Source organism: Venturia canescens, chromosome 7 (assembly GCF_019457755.1).
Source record: "Venturia canescens isolate UGA chromosome 7, ASM1945775v1, whole genome shotgun sequence".
In the NCBI taxonomy this organism is placed as follows: Eukaryota; Metazoa; Arthropoda; class Insecta; order Hymenoptera; family Ichneumonidae; genus Venturia; species Venturia canescens.
In genome coordinates this window covers 14,385,273-14,408,075 of record NC_057427.1, presented here as the reverse complement: position 1 = coordinate 14,408,075, position 22,803 = coordinate 14,385,273, and the positions used below count along the sequence as shown (strand labels likewise).

Here is a 22,803-nt window from a genome sequence, read left to right as displayed (position 1 = left end):
CGGAAATTAGATTATCCTGTATCAAGCCGGGATTTCACAGCGGAAATCTCATGATTCGAATAATCTTTTTTTCCCATAAATAGATTGAGATTGCGGTCACGAATAATTGCAAAAATAATAGAGATGATATTGAGAATGGCATAAGATATTTTTACGAAAATCCTATGAACTGAGCGCCCATAAAAGAATTACCTTAAATTTGTACTCGTGAAACGACGAAAACATTATCGAGTAAATTAAACGAGGCGTAACGTTGAAATAATTTTGTTTTCTGTTGTATTTCATCACTGACAGTTCCACCGGAAAATATGACGATATCAAAGAAGATTATAGACGTTATCGTCGATTCGATACCCGAGAGCGTGAAATGCAGCGCGGTAGCCGAACCTGAGCCCATGTTCCGATGGTTTCGCGAAGGCTCCACTGACGTTATATCGACCGACGCTGTACACGTCTTCAAAACGAAAGTACCGAGACGAAGCAACGGCACATACATCTGTCAGGCTTATAACCGTCACGGTCAAAACAACATCACTACTTATCTCAATGTTCTCTGTAAGTTATTCTGTTACTTTTCGACTCCATTTTTTCGTCTCATCATTTTTCGTAGCATTCTCGTGTTGAATTTATTGGCAAAATTAATAAATGAAGAAATAAAAAACTCGAGATGAATTATCAATTTCCACTAACATTTTTCGTTCGTCTTTGCTCTAAATAATTTATTAATAAATGAAAAAATCATATTTACTACAGTTAAACCCGAGTGCAGAATCGACGAAGAGCGAATAGACGGTGAATATTATCTCGTCTGTTCAGCAACAGCGAATCCAAAAGAATCTGATTTCACGTGGTCCTTGAAAAGTGACAACGACACCCTCGATCAAATTGGAGAGATAAGGGATGGAAAAGGTTATCTTCGTCTCGATACGTCAATTACGAATTTCCGAACTTACGTCTGCGTCGCCAACAATTCAATCGGATTTTCATTGCCCTGCGAGCGCGGCGTACCCGGTGAGCCATTTTTAATCAATCATTTCAGAATCCAATCAAGACGATCCTCAATCGTTTGATATATTTTCGTAGCCCGCCATGGACGTGACAGTAAGTTTGATTTCATATCCAATTGAATTATACCAGCACTGAGAAGACCCAATATGATTCTCAACGTGTCGTTTCTTTCATCGATTTGTGCAAATTTAATTTAAGTTTGCTTCGAAAATAATATTCACCAATCGCTCGAGCGAACTATATTTTATCGCTTTCACAATTGATCCGTTCAACGGATTCAGCGGATTTCAAGCAAATAATTATTCTCAAACGTTCCAACTTTCTCGCATGCGTTATTGTAGGTAATTTGCCGTGGTGGCTTCAACTGGAGGGTGATCTTTTGATAATCATAATAATCGTCGCGATGGTTATTCTGCTGGCGATAGTGATATGCTGCATCGTCATCTGGTTGATTTGTCGTCGGAAGCGAGCCCAGGCCAAATGTAAGTCAATTTCTCAAATCCGTCTAATTTGCTCGTAGTCGTTTATTTATTGAAGAGAACAGACGATTATCCAATTTTCCAATCGGTTATATTCTGATCGTTCATCCTTCAACGAGTTTCGTGGATAGCATGTTCATTATCAAGTCGTATTGAGAGACATGCATTTTTCAATCTATAGAAATGTCAGTGTTACCACACTTTTGTAAATTCTGCGTCCAAATTTGAGATTGTGAAATCAAAGCATCACTTAACGACGATAAGGAAAATTATTTTTACTCGGTTAAAATCAGTTTCATGAATTTCCAAATATTTACGTGCGCTTCAAAAATCAAGAAGTCTTGTGTGCGGCTGAACAAACGCTCAACCATGTTAACGTAACAATTGTGTATTTTCCGCACTTACTTACGCATATACGTTCTTCCTTCCGCGTTGCGAGTTTCGCTAACAAACTCCCGAAACTCAGGAATTCATTCTCGAATACGGTAAACTTGGAGCGCGCGTAATAACTTCGGAATTGCCAATGTAATGTTTCTCGAACGATGATTACATTCACATTATGCATTGACATTATAAATAAATATAAACGTTACATACAGGGGAGACCGGGACAAAACGGGGTACCTAAGGAAATACCGTAACGACGAAAAGTTTGAGAAGTTTCTCAAACATCAAAACACGTACAATTCTTGCGCAATTTTCGAAAAAAAATGGTGAAATTTTTTTTACTGCAATTTCATTTCAATGCGCCTTGACCACGTTTTTTCAAAAGCAATCGCGACAAAATTAGAATTGCTCCAAAACTTCTCTTTTCCCCTGTTTTCGTTTTTTTTTTTGAAAATTTTCGAATCCTTCCTTTCTGTTCTTTTTTCCGAAGAATATACCGCGTTGCCAGAATGAAAAAATAAACAAAAAGAAATTCCACTATTCTTGAAGTGCCCCGTTTTGCTCAGGTCCCCCCTATATGTGACATACACATAAATATTCGCATGATGTGCTCGAACTCGATAACTAATGATAAAACAACGTTTCATTTGTCGTATGGAGATTGTCCCTGAATGGGCAAATTTCAAGTTGCATGAAACTTTGGTATATTGAATATATAGAAAAACCGAACAACGGGGTCTCTCTTTCGCTCTCGCTGACTCGGATAAAGTGCGTTAAACTCATTTATTTTATCGTACTCCCACTTTTTTCAACGTGAATAATATGCGATCAATTTCAACGTGAAAATTCGATTTAGAGATTGTGCAGAAAAAAATTATCCGAAACGCAGGAATAATTATTTCAATTTGATTTTAGAAAAATCATTAAATATTTTCCGGCATTGATGCGTAGAGTATGCGAAGCGTTCGGATTCGAAGATCAATATACAGAATCACATATCCGGAGACATACAAGTGTAGACATGAGCTACAAATATCTACTTTTTTTTCAATAATTTTCACATGTAAAAATATGTAACGCATAGATGCATTAAGTCATACGAAAATTGGCATGAAATTGTATTCGAGACTCCATAACTTCGAGGATCTAAATTCGAATCTCGTGGCAAATATTGTTTCGAAAAAAGTAAAAACAAATTCCTCGAATTTATGGCATCGAAACTCGCGAAATTAGCCCATAATTACTCACTAACGCGTTTCTCATTCGTTTCTGTTTTTCTGCTTTTTAATTTGGATTTACTAAAAAAAAAAAAAAAACAAATACACAGACAGTAATCGGGTCGTCGAGATGGAGGAACGCGAGCAGTAAGTATCAAACATGAGCCATGTATAATAATTCGTATTTTATTTCCATTTGCTAGCTATTTTTATTCAATCTATTTAACCTCTTTTAGCCACGAGCTTTTGTACACTTTAATGGGAAATGGTTTTGGTAGCAATCGTTTTCCAGGTTAACAATGCGATTTGAAATGCCCGCGGAGCATGGTTTGTAGGGGGTTGATTATTTCGAGTATCGATGCCGCGATCGTTTTCTATGTACTTTTTTTGTCATTTCCTAAAAATTTGTTTTCAAATTTCGTTCAAATGACACCTCCAAAAACAGTCACTGAATAATGCAATGAATCCTGTACGGGGACGTGAAAAAATCAAATTGTTTTAGCTGAAAAATTCGAATTCTCAACTCGCCTTAAAGCTTATCATATTTTTCACTTCTTTCATGCATGCCCAGTAACTTTTTTACGATCTTCGGAATATCCGATCTTTCAATGACTAGTAGAATAGTACGCCATTTGATTTTATATAAAAACGAAAATAATCATATTATAATGAGGAAGGAACTGCGAGTTTTAAAAAATTGCAGTCTAGACTCGATTGGTTCGAAGGTCATACTGCGGATTGAGACTCAAGCTCGAAGATATGAAAAGGAAAATATTTTCCAAACAACGAGAAAAACTCCGAGTCGTCTGACGAAGCGAGTTACGGTTATGTGCGTGTTACAAAAATATAAAAAGTAGGAGGAAAAAAAACGCTCACCCTCTACACGGGCATTCAAGTTTGTAGAACGCCGTGCGTAAAATTTTCGTTTTCGTTTCACGAACGAGCTCCAAGAGCACTCGAGAATTCTCTAATGACGAGAGAACTTGAAAGCTCCGGTGTAACTCGTGCCTTCTATACGTATCCAACACACGAGCACGCGTACTTCGAACCAACTTGTGGATTTTCAATTAGAACGCACTGAATGCCCGTCGACGACGTCGACGACGTCAGCAACGACGACGTTAAGGACGAAAGTATTTCGTTCAGGTATTTCGCGTAATGACGGAACGTATATTACACCTAAACTTTTGCTCCCCTCGATAGAAACAACGGAACGGATACTGTCAACTTTCAGAATTATCGTCACCTTCAGCACCTTATTCCACCATCTCTCCTTGCATCCAATAGTCAATTTTTCCAGTTCTATTAAAGCTAAGAATTCAATAATAAACTCAATAAGTTAACATTTTCATATAATTCAAATTTCTGTCGTTTTATTTTTTTTTTCTCCAGCATCGAAAGCTTCTTTTTGTAACTAAACCCTTTTCTACGGTATCGATTTTATACATTATTTTATATTTATTATCTTTTATTTATTTTATATTATCTATTTTATACATTATTCCAAATTTTTACTCTATGTAGAACTTCCAGATGCATTTATTGGTACAACAATAATTTCTGTTCTTGCTGATGCAATGTTTTCGAGTACTTTTTCCCAATGGGCAAAATTAAATTCATCCGTTTTTTAGATGAATGTAACGCGTAAGATCGATCAGCTCTTTTCGTCTTGTATTGATTTATTCCCTGAAATTCGTCTCGATTACGCGTATCTTGTACTTCGAAGGTAAAAGTTTCTGGAGGAAACTCCTTTTACGCTTCTTTTACACGTTTTTGTTTCGTAACTCCTGGCATGATATTTCTGCCATAAAGTTACTTCGATTCTTATCGCAGTCGACACTTTTGTACAACTTTTCGCGAGTGCTAGGTTTCCATGTTTTTATGATAGCCGCGTCCATCGAAATATTAAATGAGCATTTTGTTTGTAACGTTCGTTCGTTATTTGCCGAGAAAATGAGGTATTTTAATTGGGGCAATCACTTCGTCGAATACTTGGGGCATAGAAAGTTGACAACGGAGTCATAACTAGTGAAAATTGGTGGAGCTATTATTAAGGGGCTTACGCGAGTATGCAGTGTGTGAGTATGCAGTTTCGAGCAGCAGACATTATCGTTATCGTCAAATCTCGAGAGCTCCGAGAGTGTTGCGTTGAATAAATAATGCATTCCCCTGCTGTTTGTACGTCTGCCATACGGTTTATCGTTTATAGTGGCAGAACACGTAGAGCAAGTGGACCCGAAGCGTTCTCACGACCTCTTGGAAACGTCGTACATGGAGAGCTACGGGATATTCCGGGCTGGTCTATTCGACTGATGGATTATTAATTATTATTCGTCATTCATGAGCCCGGCATCGATGATAAAACAGCTCACGAAGTTGAGGGGTTCAAATTTGATGATAATGTTGTCTGACTGAGAGAATACCAATGATCGAAGAACGAGACTTTGGCGAGGGAAACTTGTGAAATGACCAATGAAAATTTCTATAACTTCGATCAAGTTGACTGTTTTTTTTCAATAAAAACATTTTTATTTTTCTTTTTTAGAAATCCTTGAAAATTTGATGCGAGATAACGATGAGAATAAATTTCGATTGTTTTCGAGAAGTTGCGCAGGTATTTGGAGTGGGGGGTGGGAAGATGGAGCATTACCGATGGTGTAAGATTCGCGAAATCATGATTAAGCTCCGTAGGTCCTATATGTAGGCGTTCTGCATGTGTATATTTGCGGCGGGCTGTGTATTTTCGCGATCGGTGAGGAAATGGGGCGTTTATGTTTGGCGTCGATCACGCCCGACGCTCTAATGCTCATCATCGTTTCTCCCCATCGTGTTTGTTCGGGCAAACAATCTAAAGAGAATGAAATCTCACATTGCGCACTCTCAGTATATCAAGGAGTGGGCGAATCCTTTTCATCACCTTCCGAAAATGCATTCACGTACTTGGAAGCCTCTTCAATGTATCTGTTTCATGGAACGTACCAACCACCCTATAGACATATATCTAGATTTACATACGTAAATGAATAAATACGTGTCTCACGAGGGTGTAAATTCTGTGTACCTGTACAAAGGTTTACCACTTTGAGTACCAAGACAAAGGATTTAAACCCAACAATAAAGCTCGTACACTTTCACCTCTGAGCTTATTGCAGTAGCGAGTGTACAGCGAAGCTTTCGGCTCGTTCGTCACTTTCCTCCACTTCTCGTTTTCTCTCCTCCCCACCCACCCTTTTGCGCCCTTCATCCTCGGTTGTATCTAAATTACTACCCACCTCGTTGAGCATGTATTGTGGACGTGGAATTATGCTCTGCCAGCCCTTACACACTCTCGACTCTGCATAATTCCTGTACACACATATTAGCTTCGAAAGCATGAATGTATTGATTCTTCCTAATCTAGGACATGAGTGTTTTCTCAAAAAGTATTTTTCAACCTCACCCCACCCACTTTTGTTATCTCAGAGATTTTCATTTCATCCAAGGTAAATATTTCTGACCGAAAGCTCGTATTTCAAAGTTTAGCTCGCCCGAGCTTTGGTCGTTCGTGGTAAGCGACTCGCTGGAGGTTTTGCATTTCGGACTGTAATTTAGTAAAACTCAATCGTTCTCAAAGTAGTGTATATTCATGGAGTTTTACGAACGAGTATAAAGCTTTTAATGACCTCTGATATTTTTCTAGCTCATCGATTGCTATGAAAAATATACAAGTGAAGGAAAAAATTGCAGCGTTTTACGTTTCCGAGATGAGACTTCGCCTTCTCCATCCTACAAACGGTCACACTACCGAAGTCGAAGTTGTAGAGATTTTTTAAATAATCACAAATCGCTTCCGAGAGGTTGAAATTGAGAAATAAATCGAGTGTAGAACGTCCCGGATGATGTGCCCACGTGTCTATACGTGCGCATATACGAACGGGATCGATGCAAAACACTAGAAAGTGTACAAAACTACCAGTCTCGAGCGTCTACCTCGCTGAACATTCACGTTTTCAAACAACCCCAAGGCACAATAACTGTTAGCAGTATCTCTCGGATGTAGTTTTACCGTCGTCGTACTATTACGTGCGCCACACACGTGTATATATGCATGCGAGTTTTCTATCCTCCCAAACAAAATGGCACAATTTCTCGCATCTTGTATGCAAACCAACGTTACTCTTCAGCCCTTTTGTTAGGTAGCATTTGCATAACTATACCCGGGGTGTTTGGTATGTATCTTTTGGTGAGTACGAAAGAGCGCATTCCAAACACGTGCAGAACGTGAAACACTTTTGCGGTGCTACATGAGATAATAGCCCAAAGTCGCGTGCGCGTTTTCATCGCCAACGTCCCCCTTCCCGGAGTCTTCTGTCTCCTCTCTTTTTCTACCCTCCTGCTTTCACTCGGGAATTTACTTTTCCAACTGTAGTTCTTCATACCTACAACCTTCTTCAACGCGTTGGCGTGTGTGCTGTACGTCTGCGGCTTTTAAGAATACCAGAATACTCGCTGTCACAGAGTAATCTTCGAAAGAATCGCGCGGTTCCACGTGTGTTAAGGCTCCAAAAACAAGAAGCAAAAACACTTCGCGTCTCAGGCAGCCTCCTCGTAAAACTTGGCCTGCTTCCACTACTCGGTTATCTGTGCGCAATCGAACTGTGCTACTTCAGTTACTTATGAGAATGCTTTTCGTGCCTCGAAATATACGTTTCTTCAAAATAATGGAGAACACACACACAAAAAACGGAGAAAAGAACCGATACCTCGATTTTGACGTGCGCGGCTCTTGTGACGGGTGCGTAAAAGCGGATTTAAGAAGAAGACTTTTGACATTTTAATAAAAATTGAAATAATTCTTAGCACGAGGTGAAAATTTAGCTAATTTTCCTATACGAGCAAGAAGTGCAGAGGAAATGGGCAGAGCCTCGGCATCTTGGCTGTTCGCTGGAACGCGCTTTTCCTTGGCGTCGAGCCAGAAAACCGTGCTCCACGGATTTTCCAGTTCACGCGAACGTATTAATTTCTCAGTGCTCTTTTCTCTCGTGCCCGCGACACTCTTAGCTCAACCAGTAGCAAACCGAATTCACGGAGTATCGGAACTTTTAGCACCGTAGAACGACGGAAAAATGAGATACGGGACGACAAAATTGGCTCGATTAGCATTCTTTCCTAAAAATCTCGATTATGAAAACTTAATTATCTTGTTGAAAAGTAGTTTGAGCATGCTGGTAGGGATTCCAAGAAGAGTTTGCCCACTTTCTGGTCCTGTGAGCACTTGCGCAAGAAATTTTCGCTCTCCTATAATTCGACTGAACTCAAAGCTTTCAAATGAAAGCAAAAAAACTAATAAAACAATTTAAATCACACGACAATAGCTGGAAAATTTCCAAACATGCTGAGAGTAAAAGAAAAATCAATTAGAAAAAGTACATTTTTGTTTAAATTTCACCGCTCATAGAGTCAGACTGTGTCGCTCGATACTCTTCATTCGAGCCCACGTAAAAAGATGTCCATGCTGAGATAAAATATGGTTAAGGGTAGTATGGCGTTTGGGGTAATAAAACCGAGCACGAGTGGGTAGGCATTTACTGACGAACCGGAAGTAAGGGCACAAAGTAGCAAAAATAAAGTTATAAATCACTGGAAAAAGAAACTGGAAAACAAAAAATATATATGGAAGGAGGTCGCATATTTGAATGTGATAAAACACATTACTTGCGTCCCGCGATAAAAATGTCGCTTCAGAGACGAACAGTTTTCACGTCCACAGACTAACAAACGTATTCGGAGCCATATGTATTTTTTTTTTTTCAATGGAAAATGTGAGTGATCCTAGGGAGAATTGAAAAACGATTACAAATATTGGAAGAAGAAAAGATGAAAGAAATTAAGAAAAAAAAATCGTAGTCCCGACGGTGGTCCACCGAGCCCAACGGAATCATCGCGTTCCCGAGACGAAGGGTCTCCTACTTCGTTGCATCCGACACCTGCACCACGTTGGCCTCTCAAGCCCGGTGTTCTCGTCCACATTAATCGTGCCCACAGCCTACGATCGGGATTAGCCGGATCTCTACGCGCTAATGACACAATGAGGATACATTCGGGCTCGCTCGGTTTCGCGAACGATCGATATCGCTCTCGTCCGCAGCCCTCGATCGTACGACAACCAATAAGACCCTTTAGACGTGGCTCAACCAACCTCAATGCTATTAGCAATAAAGAAATTGTGAATCAACGGGCTCTTAGCGCCGTATCGATTATGCATGATGAGGGCATGATCGCACGTGCTAATAGGATTAGAGCTATTTTCGGTTCTCAACTTAAGGAGCCCGATGCATTTCCTGGCATTTTACGAGACAAGACCGGTGAGTATTTTCGTTTTCATAAACTTTTCTCTATGTATTGTACATTTCGTAGTTACATTAAATACGTGAATTTAAAAAATATGAATTTCCATCGTAAATCAGTTGAGTATAACAATTTTTCATCAATTTCACAGTAAATATTGCTCGTCGCGAATATACCGGATTTCCGGACTGGAATTTCTTTCATTTTCAATCCAATTGCGACCATATTTTTCATTTGGACAGTTTTATTTTTATGGATTTCACACGATCCTCGCAGCTATTAGTAGAATAACATGTGTTTTAATTTGAAAATGGATGTTGAAAAGTAGAAAAAAAAGATTTTCTCCACTTTTTTCCAATGAAATGACTTTTATCCAACGATTGCACAAAAATAATGTTTATATGCAGTTCGCAAATGTTATCTCGTAAAAGCTTGACGTTAAAAGAATGGTAAAAACATGTATTGAAAAACATATAGTAAAGAAAACCCGGGGATTTTTAATTGAAAATTTGAAAAATTCTGAAATAGACTGTACAATTTTTCATTCTGATCCTCCTCCGCGAGATGGTCCCGTACGATATTCCTCTTATATCTTGTCATAAAGGGGGATCGCGGAAAGCTTATGATCTTTTTTTCTCTTCCTTTTTCCTCTTTCGTCATTCCTTTACACGCTCGAAAAGTTTTGCGATGTGATATGAGAACGATTACAAAGAGAGAAGGAAGCTAAAAAAGAGAGGAGCGTGGATGTCGATCGATATAATATTGTCACCTACAACTGACGTCGCGAGCAGTTCTGCGGGATATCAAAATTGCAATCTGTCGGTGCTATCTGCGCTTTTGGAGCGCGAGTCTCGAACATTTTCCATACTTTTGTCTCACTCTTTTTCTCTCTCTCGCTTTCTCTTTCTCTTTCATTCTATTTATTTTTTTTTGCTCTGCCAATCTTTCCTATCTACTTTTCACTCGCCATATATCCGTCGGGACAAAGGGACGCGAGGGGAGGAGGGCAGAGCGAACAAAACGGATTGAACGGATATAGACGGAGAGACATTCAACGCTATGAGGAGCGTCGTAGGCGCGGAAAAAGGAGGAAAAAAATGAATGCAACAAAAAATCTCGTATAAACGGCACCGTACAAGCGGTAAAAGTGAGTGAGGGGGTTAGAAAGAGTTTTTTCGATTTATCGGGGCTCGCGAGCGTGGGAATTCGTTAGATCATCTCGCTGCAAATTTTCTATCCCTTATCTTTATCCCCCCATTCCAATATTTCGGCCATATTCATATAACCTAGCAATTTAATGCATTAATGTGTTTTGCATGTCGCACGCCTCTTTTGTTAATGTTTGAAAACGGATTGCTCGTCACCGCGACGAGTGTTGTCCATTTCTTCTTTTTTTTTTTTTTATCTTATCGTTCAGCCGTGACTTACAAGAGAATAGCACCGTCTCATCAACAAAGAGTTCTGCAACTGAGCGCCCCACCGGCCTTGCCCGAGAGACCGATAAGCCTCAACCAGATCGTGTCTCGTAAGCGCAAAAAACCTGGCGCAGGTACGTACCGTATGTTATGCCGAGGAGAAAAAATATCGTTGAAATCGGCGTTTTTCGGTGGATCGAATGCGTGACTATAAATCAATTATTGCAAGCAGGAATGACACCTTCTTTATACTTTTCTTCTCGGTCCAAAAATGTCTTTATGTTCGTTTTGGCTTAATTTTGGATAAACTTGATCGAATGGCTTGCGGCATTTGGCGAGTTTTGGTGCTCGAAAATCCTACACACACACACCCACACACACACACACACATACACACATTGCAAGTTTCACTTGTACCGTATAGAGAACTGAAATTCGTCATATGGATATTTATTAAGGGAAAAATTAGTGTACTTTGAGATTAACGTGAGGATGAAAAAGATTTTGCTCTTTGATTGAACTACGTGTTTAGGGAGTTCACTTTTTCACTTAATATCACTCGAGTACGCTATTATATATTCCTCATCGAGAGTGAGAAAGGAAAAATTGAATGAAAAGGGCGGACATCACGATTCGAGAATTTTTAATCTCACGATAAATCGAGTTCTCTTTTTCTTTACATTATTTCAGATCCCAGTCAAGCAACGAACAATAATCACGTTGACAGCGTTTCGGAGAGTTTGCCGGAGCCCGAGACGAAAACATTTTACGAAAACTTGCCGTTCCACGGAATTCAAACGCCACCCAATAAGGTGAGTGAAATAATGCTCATGAAAATAATATCAACAAAAACCAAGCAACTATTATTATAGTGAACACATTTCCAATGAGAGCTCATTATAGTGGTTTTCTTCTCGACGATTTTTCATTTTTGTATGAATTTTTGTACGCTGTTTTCGATTTGCGCATGGTTGTTTTCCCGTTAAAAATTCACGCTCTAAAACACAATTGACAGTACAAAAAAGTTGCGAGAAACATATACACGCGTCGAATTTTTATCCGTCAGGCCAAAAGGACCGCCGAAAAAATTAGTGAGAAGAGGGCTTGAACAACTCAATTAACACAGTTAAACCGCATGATAAGCAGGTGGACCCAAGAGTTAGTTCAGGTTGAACGGGTTGAATATGTCGGAAGGATCGCGAATAAATAATGAGTAAAGTTTAGTTAACTCGGGTAAATTTATACATTATACCATCCGTGTTATTCTCCCTGAAATTTCTACAATTACACATCATGCTTTTACATATGAATATATATTTGTTATACATATACATAAAGTGCAATTAATGTTTATCTATATGTATATACGAAATTGTTTGTCAGTGGATTCTTGATAGAGAAATGTTTGCCTGCACCCGTGGCAGCGGCGCCGGTGGTTTTGACGAACCGTGATAAATGAGCACCCGCGTAGGTATATGAATCCGTATATACTACAGAATTATATGATGAAGTTAACATACGAGCTGATTCAAAATTGAAAACTTTGCTGATTACATAACGCGGTAAAAAAAACATTTTTTATTACTTTCGCTTCTAGCCATTTCTCCGTTGAACCAATACGAGGTTCCAAATAAGAGTTTATTCGATCGACTAACTAAATGAAATGGGGATTCATTAGCGTGTATTCGCTTTTATTCGGGCGGGTCAGAGCTGTCCGTTAGAACGTTATCACGAAGATTATGGCGAGTTTAAAGTCTCAATAGGAAGATTAACCTGTCCGAACGTTTGTCCGACGATCTGCTCGATTAACACTGATAAACCCCAGTTCTTTCAGTAGCTCATGTTGTTACTACCTTTATGAAGAGAGATTCGGAGATAATTTAGCCTCCTGCGATCCCGGGCACCGCCTTCAAAGCATCAAACGCGTTTCGTCTTTCGAGTTCTATGGAAATTTCTCGAGCCGAGTATGCAGCAGCAGGGTGTAGGTTATAAGGCGGAATACGACCTCAAGGAAGATAGGAGCACGCCCGCAGAGTAATTATATTACAGAGCACGCACGGGAGTTCGGTTGAGAGACGTAAGATCTCGCGGAACGGTGATCGAAGTAACGTTCGAAAAGCAGTTGCTATATCAATTCGCGGTAGCACTTCCATTCCAGATGAATTTTTATACCGGAATCGCATCGTAGAGATACAAGTTTTCCACCAATAACGATCCTTGTGTACCAGTAGACTTTTGGAACCCCGGGAATACTCTGTGCAAGCGTCAACAAAAAAATTAGCGGGTGCAAAAAGCGGATTGGTTCAAGGCTGATAGTCAGCGATGAAGAGTCGAAGGGGACGATTCGAGTACGTTGGAGCGGCGCGATAGATGAGAAATAAGAGAGCGCACAGCTCGAGGAAGTCGGAACAGGAAACCAGAGTCGCATCGGCATATATAACTAACGACATTAATATGCATCGTGTGCATCGTGTCCTCTCCACGCCGGTTTACAACAATTTGCATAAGACGTGTGTATATCACAGTTGATACATACACATATATAAATATGTGTAGGTATGCATGTGTACATATATAGATAGAGGGAAGATACGTAAACATAGCGGTAAAGGATGCCCTAGCGGAGGGCAGACTGGTGGATTTCCGTCGTGGAGAAATAGGAGAGGAAAATCGCGATCACGATAAATTCGCCCGTGAGCGATCGGGGAATACCGTATACATACACACGTATCGGGTGTGCACGCGCTACAGATATAGAGAAATTCAAATAAATACGGGCCGGATACGAATGTTTCGAGTTGCATATACATATATATATATCTTAATTAATTGACGGGCGTCACCCTCAAAAGCTCTCGTGTCCTATTAGCTCAAGGTTTCCAGAGATATATGTAGGGACACGCGTATAGCTAGAATATCCTTTTATATATATATGCGTGTGTGTACGTGTACTTGTACGTACACTCGTTGTGTAATCGAGAGGACGTACTCGAGGGACACGATGCACTTGTGTAGAAAAGGGACAGATAAGGCACGACGTAAGACGAGAAGAGAAATTCCCTGGCCCACGTAGGCCACAGTTTAAGATACACCACGCACAGACATATATATATATATATATAATACAGTTGCATCTACAAAGCTCAACACACTTACTAAATATATATACTTATACAACATTCATTCGTATATAAACTGCATGTGCATAGATGCAATGCCGTTAATTGTAGTGCCGTGTGCGCCTTGCGATCTCTCGCGTCTTTGTTTTAGTTGGTTACCTCCCCTAAGTTTGCTCGAGTTTCGGCTTTGCATGGCAACAGCAACAGCATCAGCATCATCAACAGTACGAATATCGTCAAGCCGAGTACCAGTAGCTCGTCCACGGTTAACGCAATACAATCTACGGGTACAACGGTTAGCATCGGTACTTTAGAGTGTACAACGAGGAGAATGGAGAAACGGACAAGTGAGTCAACGACAAATTCAGGGACAGTGTCGCCTTGCTCGTCCCAACCGGCGAGCCTTAGCCGTCGTACGAGTCTCTGCGGTGCCAGTTCCGGCTACGAATCAGCCACTAACCGTAGCAGCCACTTGGGACCTCACTATTCTCCGAACAATATGCCGAGAACCAACTCACCGGAACCAAAGTACAATACGCTCAAACCGCTACGACGTAGAAAGCACAAACAGACGCATTCCCGTTTCTACTCGTTACGTTTATGTCGCAAACATTCCGAAGCCGCTGCCGCTGCCGCCGCCTCTGCGGCTGCTGCACTCTCATCCAAATCACCAACTTCCCTGTCCAAGTCGCGCCGGAATTATCAGCTATATGCCATACCAATCGTCAAAAGTTGCCCACACAAAAGTGCGATCAACGCCGCGAACAATCTATTAACGGGCAGCAATAGCACCATTGCTACAACCTTGAGATCCACTACACCGGACCTCACGCCGACCTCAAGCTTGGGCCGCTCCAAACCATCCAGTCCTTTACCAACTCCACCGCCTACGCCACCGAACGTATCGCCGCCGGACAGTCCGGCCACGAGGAAAGACGTTTCCAATGATAATACGACGAGCAACTATTTTGGTACGAAGATACCACCGATACCGGCACCCAGATCGAAAAAAACAGATCCTTCGCGTCACACGTATCAAAACGTTCCCCCTCCTGTATTTCCATCGAGAAATAAAAAAACCGATATCACCGCGTTATCATCGACGTCATCGTCATCATCAACGATCACCAAACACAAGGTTCGTCATCCACTAATGGTCCATTAACGCGGCACGAAAGACAATTTAACTCGCGTATTTTCACAAGATCCTCCAAGTTTCGGGTGACTTTGCCACTTGTCCTCAAAATCAAGCATACTCTCGACAAGGGAGTTTCGGGAAGGCTCGAAATCTCTTGAGAGGTTATTGAACATTCTGAAGATCAGTGGTCAGGACACTTGGACGATCCCGGGTTATTCCGATATCAAGCAATACGCACACAGCCGCTGAAGAATGTTCTTATTCCATGGCACTTGTCTCTCACTTTTCTCTCGCTCTTCTTCTCTATGTCACTTTATGCTATGTCACTTTCACTGTTGTTTATCATTGCATCGTTGCGTGTTCTTGAAATCAGATCTAGAAGGCACGCGAGACGAGAAAAAGTAGTGCACAGAAAAGAAAGAAACGAACAAACAATTAGAGAGAAACAGAGAGTTAATGACGAAAGCGGCTGGATGCTGTCAGTTTTAATCGGAAAAACATGTTTTCCTCCTTCATTCCTGCTAAGCTGGATCCGGGCATCTACGTAGCAACCGCCCTTGTGCATGTCAACCGCGAGTCAAGTAAGTTTTCTTGTCTTTCAATTTCATCCAGTCATCGTCATCACGCATTTTGCTTAAACCTATTTTTTTATTTTTCAATATCATATATGTATTAAAAACTCTCATGTATACCTTACCCACCACATGCACACAAATTTGTATATAAATTTTAGATGCACTTTCATTATTTGCACTCGCACTTTTTGAACTACACGCTCGTAGACGACGTCCAATTAGTTCAACTCGATTTGTATATACATATATATATATATGGCAAAATTAAATTTATCAGATTGCAGTTCTTCTTAAACTTCAACAAATAGATATTTAGTGTGGCGAGTTAACAACGCTGACTTTAGCCATGTGTTCATGTTTATGCCAACGTAGACAAGCAACGAGCAGTAACGTTGCTTTCGAACATAGAGAAAAATGTTTTCAATATGTTTCGAGAGCACGAGCTTCTAACTAGAATGTACACGCGGATGTAAAATAACTGACCCAACTCAACAGACACATAAAAATATGATAGAGATGCTTTACTTGATATAAAGTTGACAATTGTTTTTACGGTCCACTCAAACGTACGATCCAAACAAATATGTAATGCCAAAGCCACTCGTTGTTGCTTGCCAAATCCCCGTGACTGACAGACCTTTGACCCTGATATTCGCGCAGATTCAAGAAAACGTTATCCCTCTAACAGCCTCCAGCTTCTATCCCTCAAAGTACTAACAATAACTGTTACAGTCGAACAACCTGTACAACTATCAAGAATACTATCAGCAGCATCAAAAGCATCAGCAACAGCACTATCAAATTCAACAGCAACCACAGGAGATGCAACAGTACGGGAACTACAATACAGTAGGAACCGGTTTGCCGAGCGGAAGTTTAAGCCAACTGACGTTACCCTTAACGCGGAGTCTTTATCATTCGTCGATAGTGAGCCCGCTGGAGACATCATTCATGCCAGTTCACGCACAAAATCACAGCACAGTTGGAAGACAACATCATCATCAGTTCGGCGCGACGACGAATCAACATCATCCTCAGAATCGGAGCGAGGACGGTCGTGGATACGTCGTGAGTGGTGAAAATCGGAGTAGCAGCAACAGTCCACCACTGTCCCTGATACACGGAACCTCTGACCTCGAATTATCGAGTTACGCTCTCGATCATCAGTTACAACAATCGTCGCGTCGCTCAGCATCAAATCAGCAACTGCAACACGGTGGACGCCGTAACGAGAGAAGAAAGTACCAAAGGAAACAACACAGCGATCGTAACAACGATCGAAAGAGCAAGCACCGTAGTCGAGCCAATGCGGAGAGCCGTCTCCGTGGTGGCGGTGGTGGAGCTTTGATGAGTGACACGAGTGATCTCCTAAATTCAATCACGAATTGCGGTGTTCCAATTATCTCAGACGTGACAGCGTCGTCACAAACGACGACAACGACGAACATGCCTGGTGGACGTCGTAGCGCCGGCGATACAAATTCGGCCCTTAAATACAATCAGTACCGTCAAGATCTTGGTATACCGGAGAGTTACAAGATCGCTTATCCTCACTATTACGAAGACGCCATAAACTCATGCCCCAGTGATTATCGCGATATCGATGGATCTTCCGCTCCCGTTACAAATGGCACGAGTCTTAGTAGCAACAATAGCGGCTCTCATCAACAACGGGAACGTCGAACGAACCAGTACGTCACCGGTACCGGGGGCATCGCCATGCCCTCGACACCCCCTTCCACAATGACGATAAATCCACCCTCGAGTGGTGGCAACAATACTCACTACAACGATCTTGCAAACAACACAAAAATCTCGACAAAGTCGAGGAGATCATCGAGCGGATATGCGCGGTCGGAACAGATGATGGGTCTTTCAGGACGAGCGAGCAATCAGTCACCTCCTATAACGAACACTCTCACCGCTGATACGACAACGAACGTCACTTTGCTCGATGATACAACGTCCAGTACGACGACGATCGTTGCTGCCGCTAACGCTCCTACTACTAACAGCACGTCGTCGTCTTCGTCCGCTACAACCCTATCCGCAACTTCCTCCAACCCCCCGAGCACCCACTACGCCGAGCTACACTTTCGTGACGTCGGTCGGGAAATCGACGTTTGAAGGTAGGACACATTTCCTTCCGATCGGGATCAAAATTCATATTCTTTTACGTCGCAATACTTATTCAACTTCTAGACGCTAGTGCCCGAATTAGCCGAGTATAAGAATCATTCACACTGGATTATTCTGTTTTTATTCATCCCCGAATTATCATAATAAACTTGCATCGTTTTCGAACGAACTTGCCAAACTCTCTTCTCATTGCGTTCATCATCGACACTTACATTTTTCACTAAACGTTTGGGTGGTTAAGCCGAGCACTGCAGGATTGTTCACGCAGTTGATATTTCTCAACGTTGCGTAAATACCAGTGTAGTTTCATCCATCAGGAACACGTTGTCTCCAATAGGTTCGCACGTCTTCTATGGAGAATCAATTCGTTTTGAACGCATGTACGTCATACATATCTGTGCGCGAATCGATTACATTTTCAGTTTACATGACGACGATCTTCTTGAATTTCCTCCAATGTACATATTAAACATGAACGCATATGCAGACTAATCCTCGATTCGATGTTCTACTTCTCGTAATTACGCAAATATGCTTGATCTCAACATCGGCTATTAGTGGGATCCAGGACATGCGTTAGATCCTTGTATGCCGATCAACTACTTGCCGTTCCCTCTGTGTATACTCATGGTCCACAGTTATGGAACATAGTATATATTCCGGATATCATGTGCCTGTAATCGCTCCAGCTCCATCTCGTGCGCCGTTCATTTCCGAGAATCCATTTGCCTCTCGACAGTAGGTACACTCAAGATTGTATTCTATCGCATATCAGAATCTACCTCCGAACTGTTGTATACACAATCGAAAGAATAATTAACGATCCTTCGGGGATGAGAGACGATAACATCATCTCGTCGATTGTATCGTTACGTATGAGCGTTTTGGCCGTCTCTGATAATAGTGCGCCAGATTGAGCTTCATTTCTTTATAATCAGCTTAAGGATTTATGCTTCTCCTTGAAAACAGCTTAATTCATCAAATCTACGGCTGCAATCGAAAAAAAATATGAGCAAAGGATAAAAAAATTCTCTCAGATTAGAACAGCAAAAAAAGGCGCGCGAGTGTTCCAAGCTACAGAAGACATTTCCGTGATAAATCTTGCTCACCCGTACCCATGGTAAATGTGGCAAACAACAGATTTCTGGTACCTATATACTTTATACCATATATTTATATACATATTCGGATGCATTTATATATTTATTTGTAACTGTACAGCAGCATTTGTAGGAGTGACCATTTGCAATAAACGCTCCGTTAGATTTCTGCTCTTCCAGCACCTTCCGGTTTACTCAGACCTGAGAGCCCCGACGTTTCCTCCGCATACTCTCGTCGAAGCTCCTGTGTGTACCTTCGGCGTGTCGTCTAGTTGTTTCTCTCTCTAAACGCGTATACAAGCAATTTATATATGTATATATCGTTGCGCTACTTAAATAGGATCCTTTGCCGGGTGGAAACCTTTGTGATTCACAGCGAAGGCTTCTTCCTTTTCGCAGTGGCAAGCAGAAGCAAGAAGCCTTCCGTGTTTCCTCTCCGAGCTTCCGCTTTCGATAGCCTCATCCGGTACGGAACGACTACTCGAAACAAGCGTACATGCGTTCGCTCATGTGTTTGCATCCATGTTTGCGTGTGAATGTGTACCTGGACTTTTCGGCTTTGTTGGGTTGGAATAGACAGACGTTACTGCGGTTCCTAAACATACCGCGGGTAGAGTTTCTGCGCCGTGTTAATCCTTAACATTTTCCGTAATTTCGGGAACGGAGTCGCGGACACGTGCTAACTAAAGATACGCCAGAAGGCTGTATACGTTTCCTCCTGCGGCTCTCTTTCCTCCGTTTGCAAATTTCTCTACCCGGCCCATCGCGAAAATACTCTCTACTTGCGCGCATGTGTGTTGACGTGCAATTGTGAAAGCGAATGGGATACGTTAGTTCGAAACACAAATGCTTTTAGCCTCCGTTCTGTGCTCCTCTGTATTGCTCCCGTGTCTTCCGGCGTACTCATCTGTTCGCCATAAAAAACAATCAAATTCGCAGCAAATAACAGCGTGATATTATTCCCGTTCACGAAAGTTCATTCCGATTGTTCTGCTTTAGTGATGCTAAATTTGTATGGATTCTCCTGGTGAGCTGACGCGATTCTGCTCATAAAGCCAAAACTCACGAGTGAGGTATTTTTGCGAAAACTCGCATTGGGATTCTCGTTAGGAAATTAATATTTTAAAAGTTTATACCAATCAAGGCTTTCAAACAAACATAAGTGAAAGGGCACTCGCCCCGAAGCACTCCGATCGATTCTATAGGATTCGATGCTTCAAATGATGGCTCAAATTTCACGATAGTTTCCATTTTATATGGTGAACATCGCTACATATACGAATTGAGAAACAATGATCGCGTGTCTCTTTGTTCGCAATTTAATCTTCCTAATGCCAAATACTCTCACGCTATCAATGGTAAAGATACATCTACCTGCACATGTAGTACATCCGTAAACTCGAATAGCGCGACTCGAAACCCCTACTTTCCACTAAAGTTAGAAACAACCGAATTCCGTGCCAGAAAGCATTGCAATGTCGCGATTCAACTCTGTATACTAAGCTTACCCTTTTATTAAATTTCTTCCGGGTCCCTCTTCAGTTTGTCATTCTCCCTCGTTGCTGCGGTGCTTCGAACCCTATCCATTTATATATATATTTACATGCACCTTTCATAATGTTTCATTATTTCGTGTGATGCACGGGAGGAGTTACATTGTCATGTAAAATTTGGTTCGACCGATATGGGGCTTCCTCCTCCAGGATTATGGGTGAAAACCCGGGGAAAACAGCAAGACCATAAATCCCGATCTTGGCACTGCGATATCTTGAAATAATCCCAACAGTAAAAATAATAATAACAACAACAACAGCCATAACAATAACGACAGATCGATTTCTGCGTGGAGCTGAACATTTCTCGACATCATTTCATACTATCCGTCTCTATTTTTCACATTTTTTTTTTTTTTTCATAGGATGGTATGCCGACAAAAAGCGACACGTATATTTACTAAAGACAGAGAGAAGATGAGAAAATCGAAAACGGCAACCGACGGATCGATAGGTATACCGTAGGTGATTATTTATCGCTGTAACAACGTGCAGAATCTTTTAGACTTTTATTATGTATTTTTCTCGGTGTTTGCCAAGAGTAGAAAAACGCTGCATTTTTTCTTCCATTATACGGTAACTGTGATACAATTCGGAATACTCTGATTCATCCGTTGTCGCCAACAGTTGATATCTCCAACTGCATGGGTATCTGTCAGTGATCGTGCAACGATAAACCAAAAATTGCATTTTAATACTCATCTCTGTGAGCCCAGATATTTATATCCGAATCGTACCATCGCTCAATCCATTTGTTGATTTATCTCGTTGCTCTCGTGTAAATACTTGATATGTCTGCTTTGTTACGTAAAATTTGGAACGATTTGGCACTCGTACAGACGCCGTATTGCTCAATCGATCGCTCCCGCGGCCCAGGCTTCGGTGAGCCGTGGTATTTTTCTTGTTTTTACATTTTTTTTTTCTTTTTATCCGACAACATTTCGGTTTACACTCGGCTTATCGTCATTATTTACGCTGATAACGACTGGAAATTGACCATGCTCTCGGGTTGCCCGGAGAGTAAGTGAGAGTTTTGAGTGGCCATTAGTAGTACACGAAGTGACATCGACCAATCGATCGCTGCGTTTAATGCAATTGGTCGACACACATACATACATACGAGATACGCAGGCTATTTTTATACGTATAGAGATATGCGAAAAAAAAAGTTCGTACATGTGTGAACGCTTTGTGGCGAGGCTTTTGTGTTGAAAATTCAAGAGCCCTCTTTCTGTACATGCGAGCCGTTATGTTGAACGTTTTCAGCGATTCGAAGGTGAGAAATTCCGTTGATCGATGTATTGTCGAATATCTTGACGAACGTACTCCCTCTTCAATGTAGTACTCGACAGCAAGACTCATCAATTCACATTTTCATTTCGTTTTAATAATCAAAAGCTGCGGGTGTTGAATTCCCGCACATTTTCCACTGCTCGTAAGGTGAGGGACATTTTTTTCAGTGCCCTTTTGTAAATACTTCATTATATATAAATGTAATCGAGTATTTTGATATTGTCGCGAATGGCTTGACAGCGATCGCTTGGAGAGTGCGCACAAAGTGACGTGTCGATTTTAATCGCCTATTTCACTACTAACCAATCATCGTTGAGTTTTTCATTAACCTTTGAGGTGCAAATGGGTTTACCTGTATTTATATGTACATAGAAGTTCCAAGGTAACTTCCACGAGACCGAATCTTCTCTTACCTTCGTTTTAATCCTCATCCTGCTCCGATTATTCCCCTCAAACAAATTCTCTTCACTTCCTCCCCGCATTGTCCCATTCTTCAAATCTCTTAGCCTTAAAGAAGCCATTTTCTTTGTGCACACGTATACGGCGAAGCCTATTGATGAAACAGAAAAACATGTCTTATCCTCGCACAGCCATTCAAACCGGAGTTTTCGGATCTGGACTACGCCGACGTGGATTACAGATCTTACGGGCCTATAAACTACAAAGCAGCGAGTATAGCTCTTCTGCAAACGCGAAAACAGCCTCAACAAACGGAGCGAAGGCCTCAGATGTACGGAGCACCGGAGGACAACGAGGAATTGCTATAATCACACTTTTCATTAGACTGCATTACTCTTTCACGATGATAAATCATACAAACATCATTTTGGTACGTTGAATCTTCGATGTAATTTATGTCCGAGCCAGAAAAGAACCTCATCCGTGAATAAATATGCATGTATATGCAAAAAAAACTATGCATTCATATACATTAATATATATCCATATTACAGAAATATGCTGTATATTAATCGCCTCGCGAATACACACTGACAAACAACAATCCGGTACGATTATATAAATATGTAATTAAGAACAAACAAATATACATAC

General features: G+C 41.1%; 1 protein-coding gene across 4 annotated transcripts in view; it reads left to right on the top strand.

The window, feature by feature from the left end:
- Positions 1-22,472, top strand: part of nrm (neuromusculin) — a 142,452-nt gene extending 119,980 nt beyond the window's left edge. The window contains exons 13-22 of one of the 4 annotated variants that reach the window (XM_043422960.1): positions 295-555; positions 754-1,011; positions 1,084-1,101; positions 1,350-1,490; positions 3,202-3,238; positions 8,978-9,435; positions 10,836-10,967; positions 11,524-11,645; positions 16,398-17,794; positions 22,341-22,472. In XM_043422960.1, the coding sequence (XP_043278895.1) occupies positions 295-555; positions 754-1,011; positions 1,084-1,101; positions 1,350-1,490; positions 3,202-3,238; positions 8,978-9,435; positions 10,836-10,967; positions 11,524-11,645; positions 16,398-17,792 (2,822 nt within the window). In that variant the 3' untranslated portion in view covers positions 17,793-17,794; positions 22,341-22,472. Of the gene's footprint in view, positions 1-294; positions 556-753; positions 1,012-1,083; positions 1,102-1,349; positions 1,491-3,201; positions 3,239-8,977; positions 9,436-10,835; positions 10,968-11,523; positions 11,646-14,103; positions 15,091-15,616; positions 15,672-16,397; positions 17,795-20,822; positions 20,912-22,340 lie in introns of those variants that run through there. The other 3 variants (XR_006261465.1, XM_043422961.1, XM_043422962.1) reach the window with 3 other exon arrangements.
- Positions 22,473-22,803: the final 331 nt, after the last annotated feature.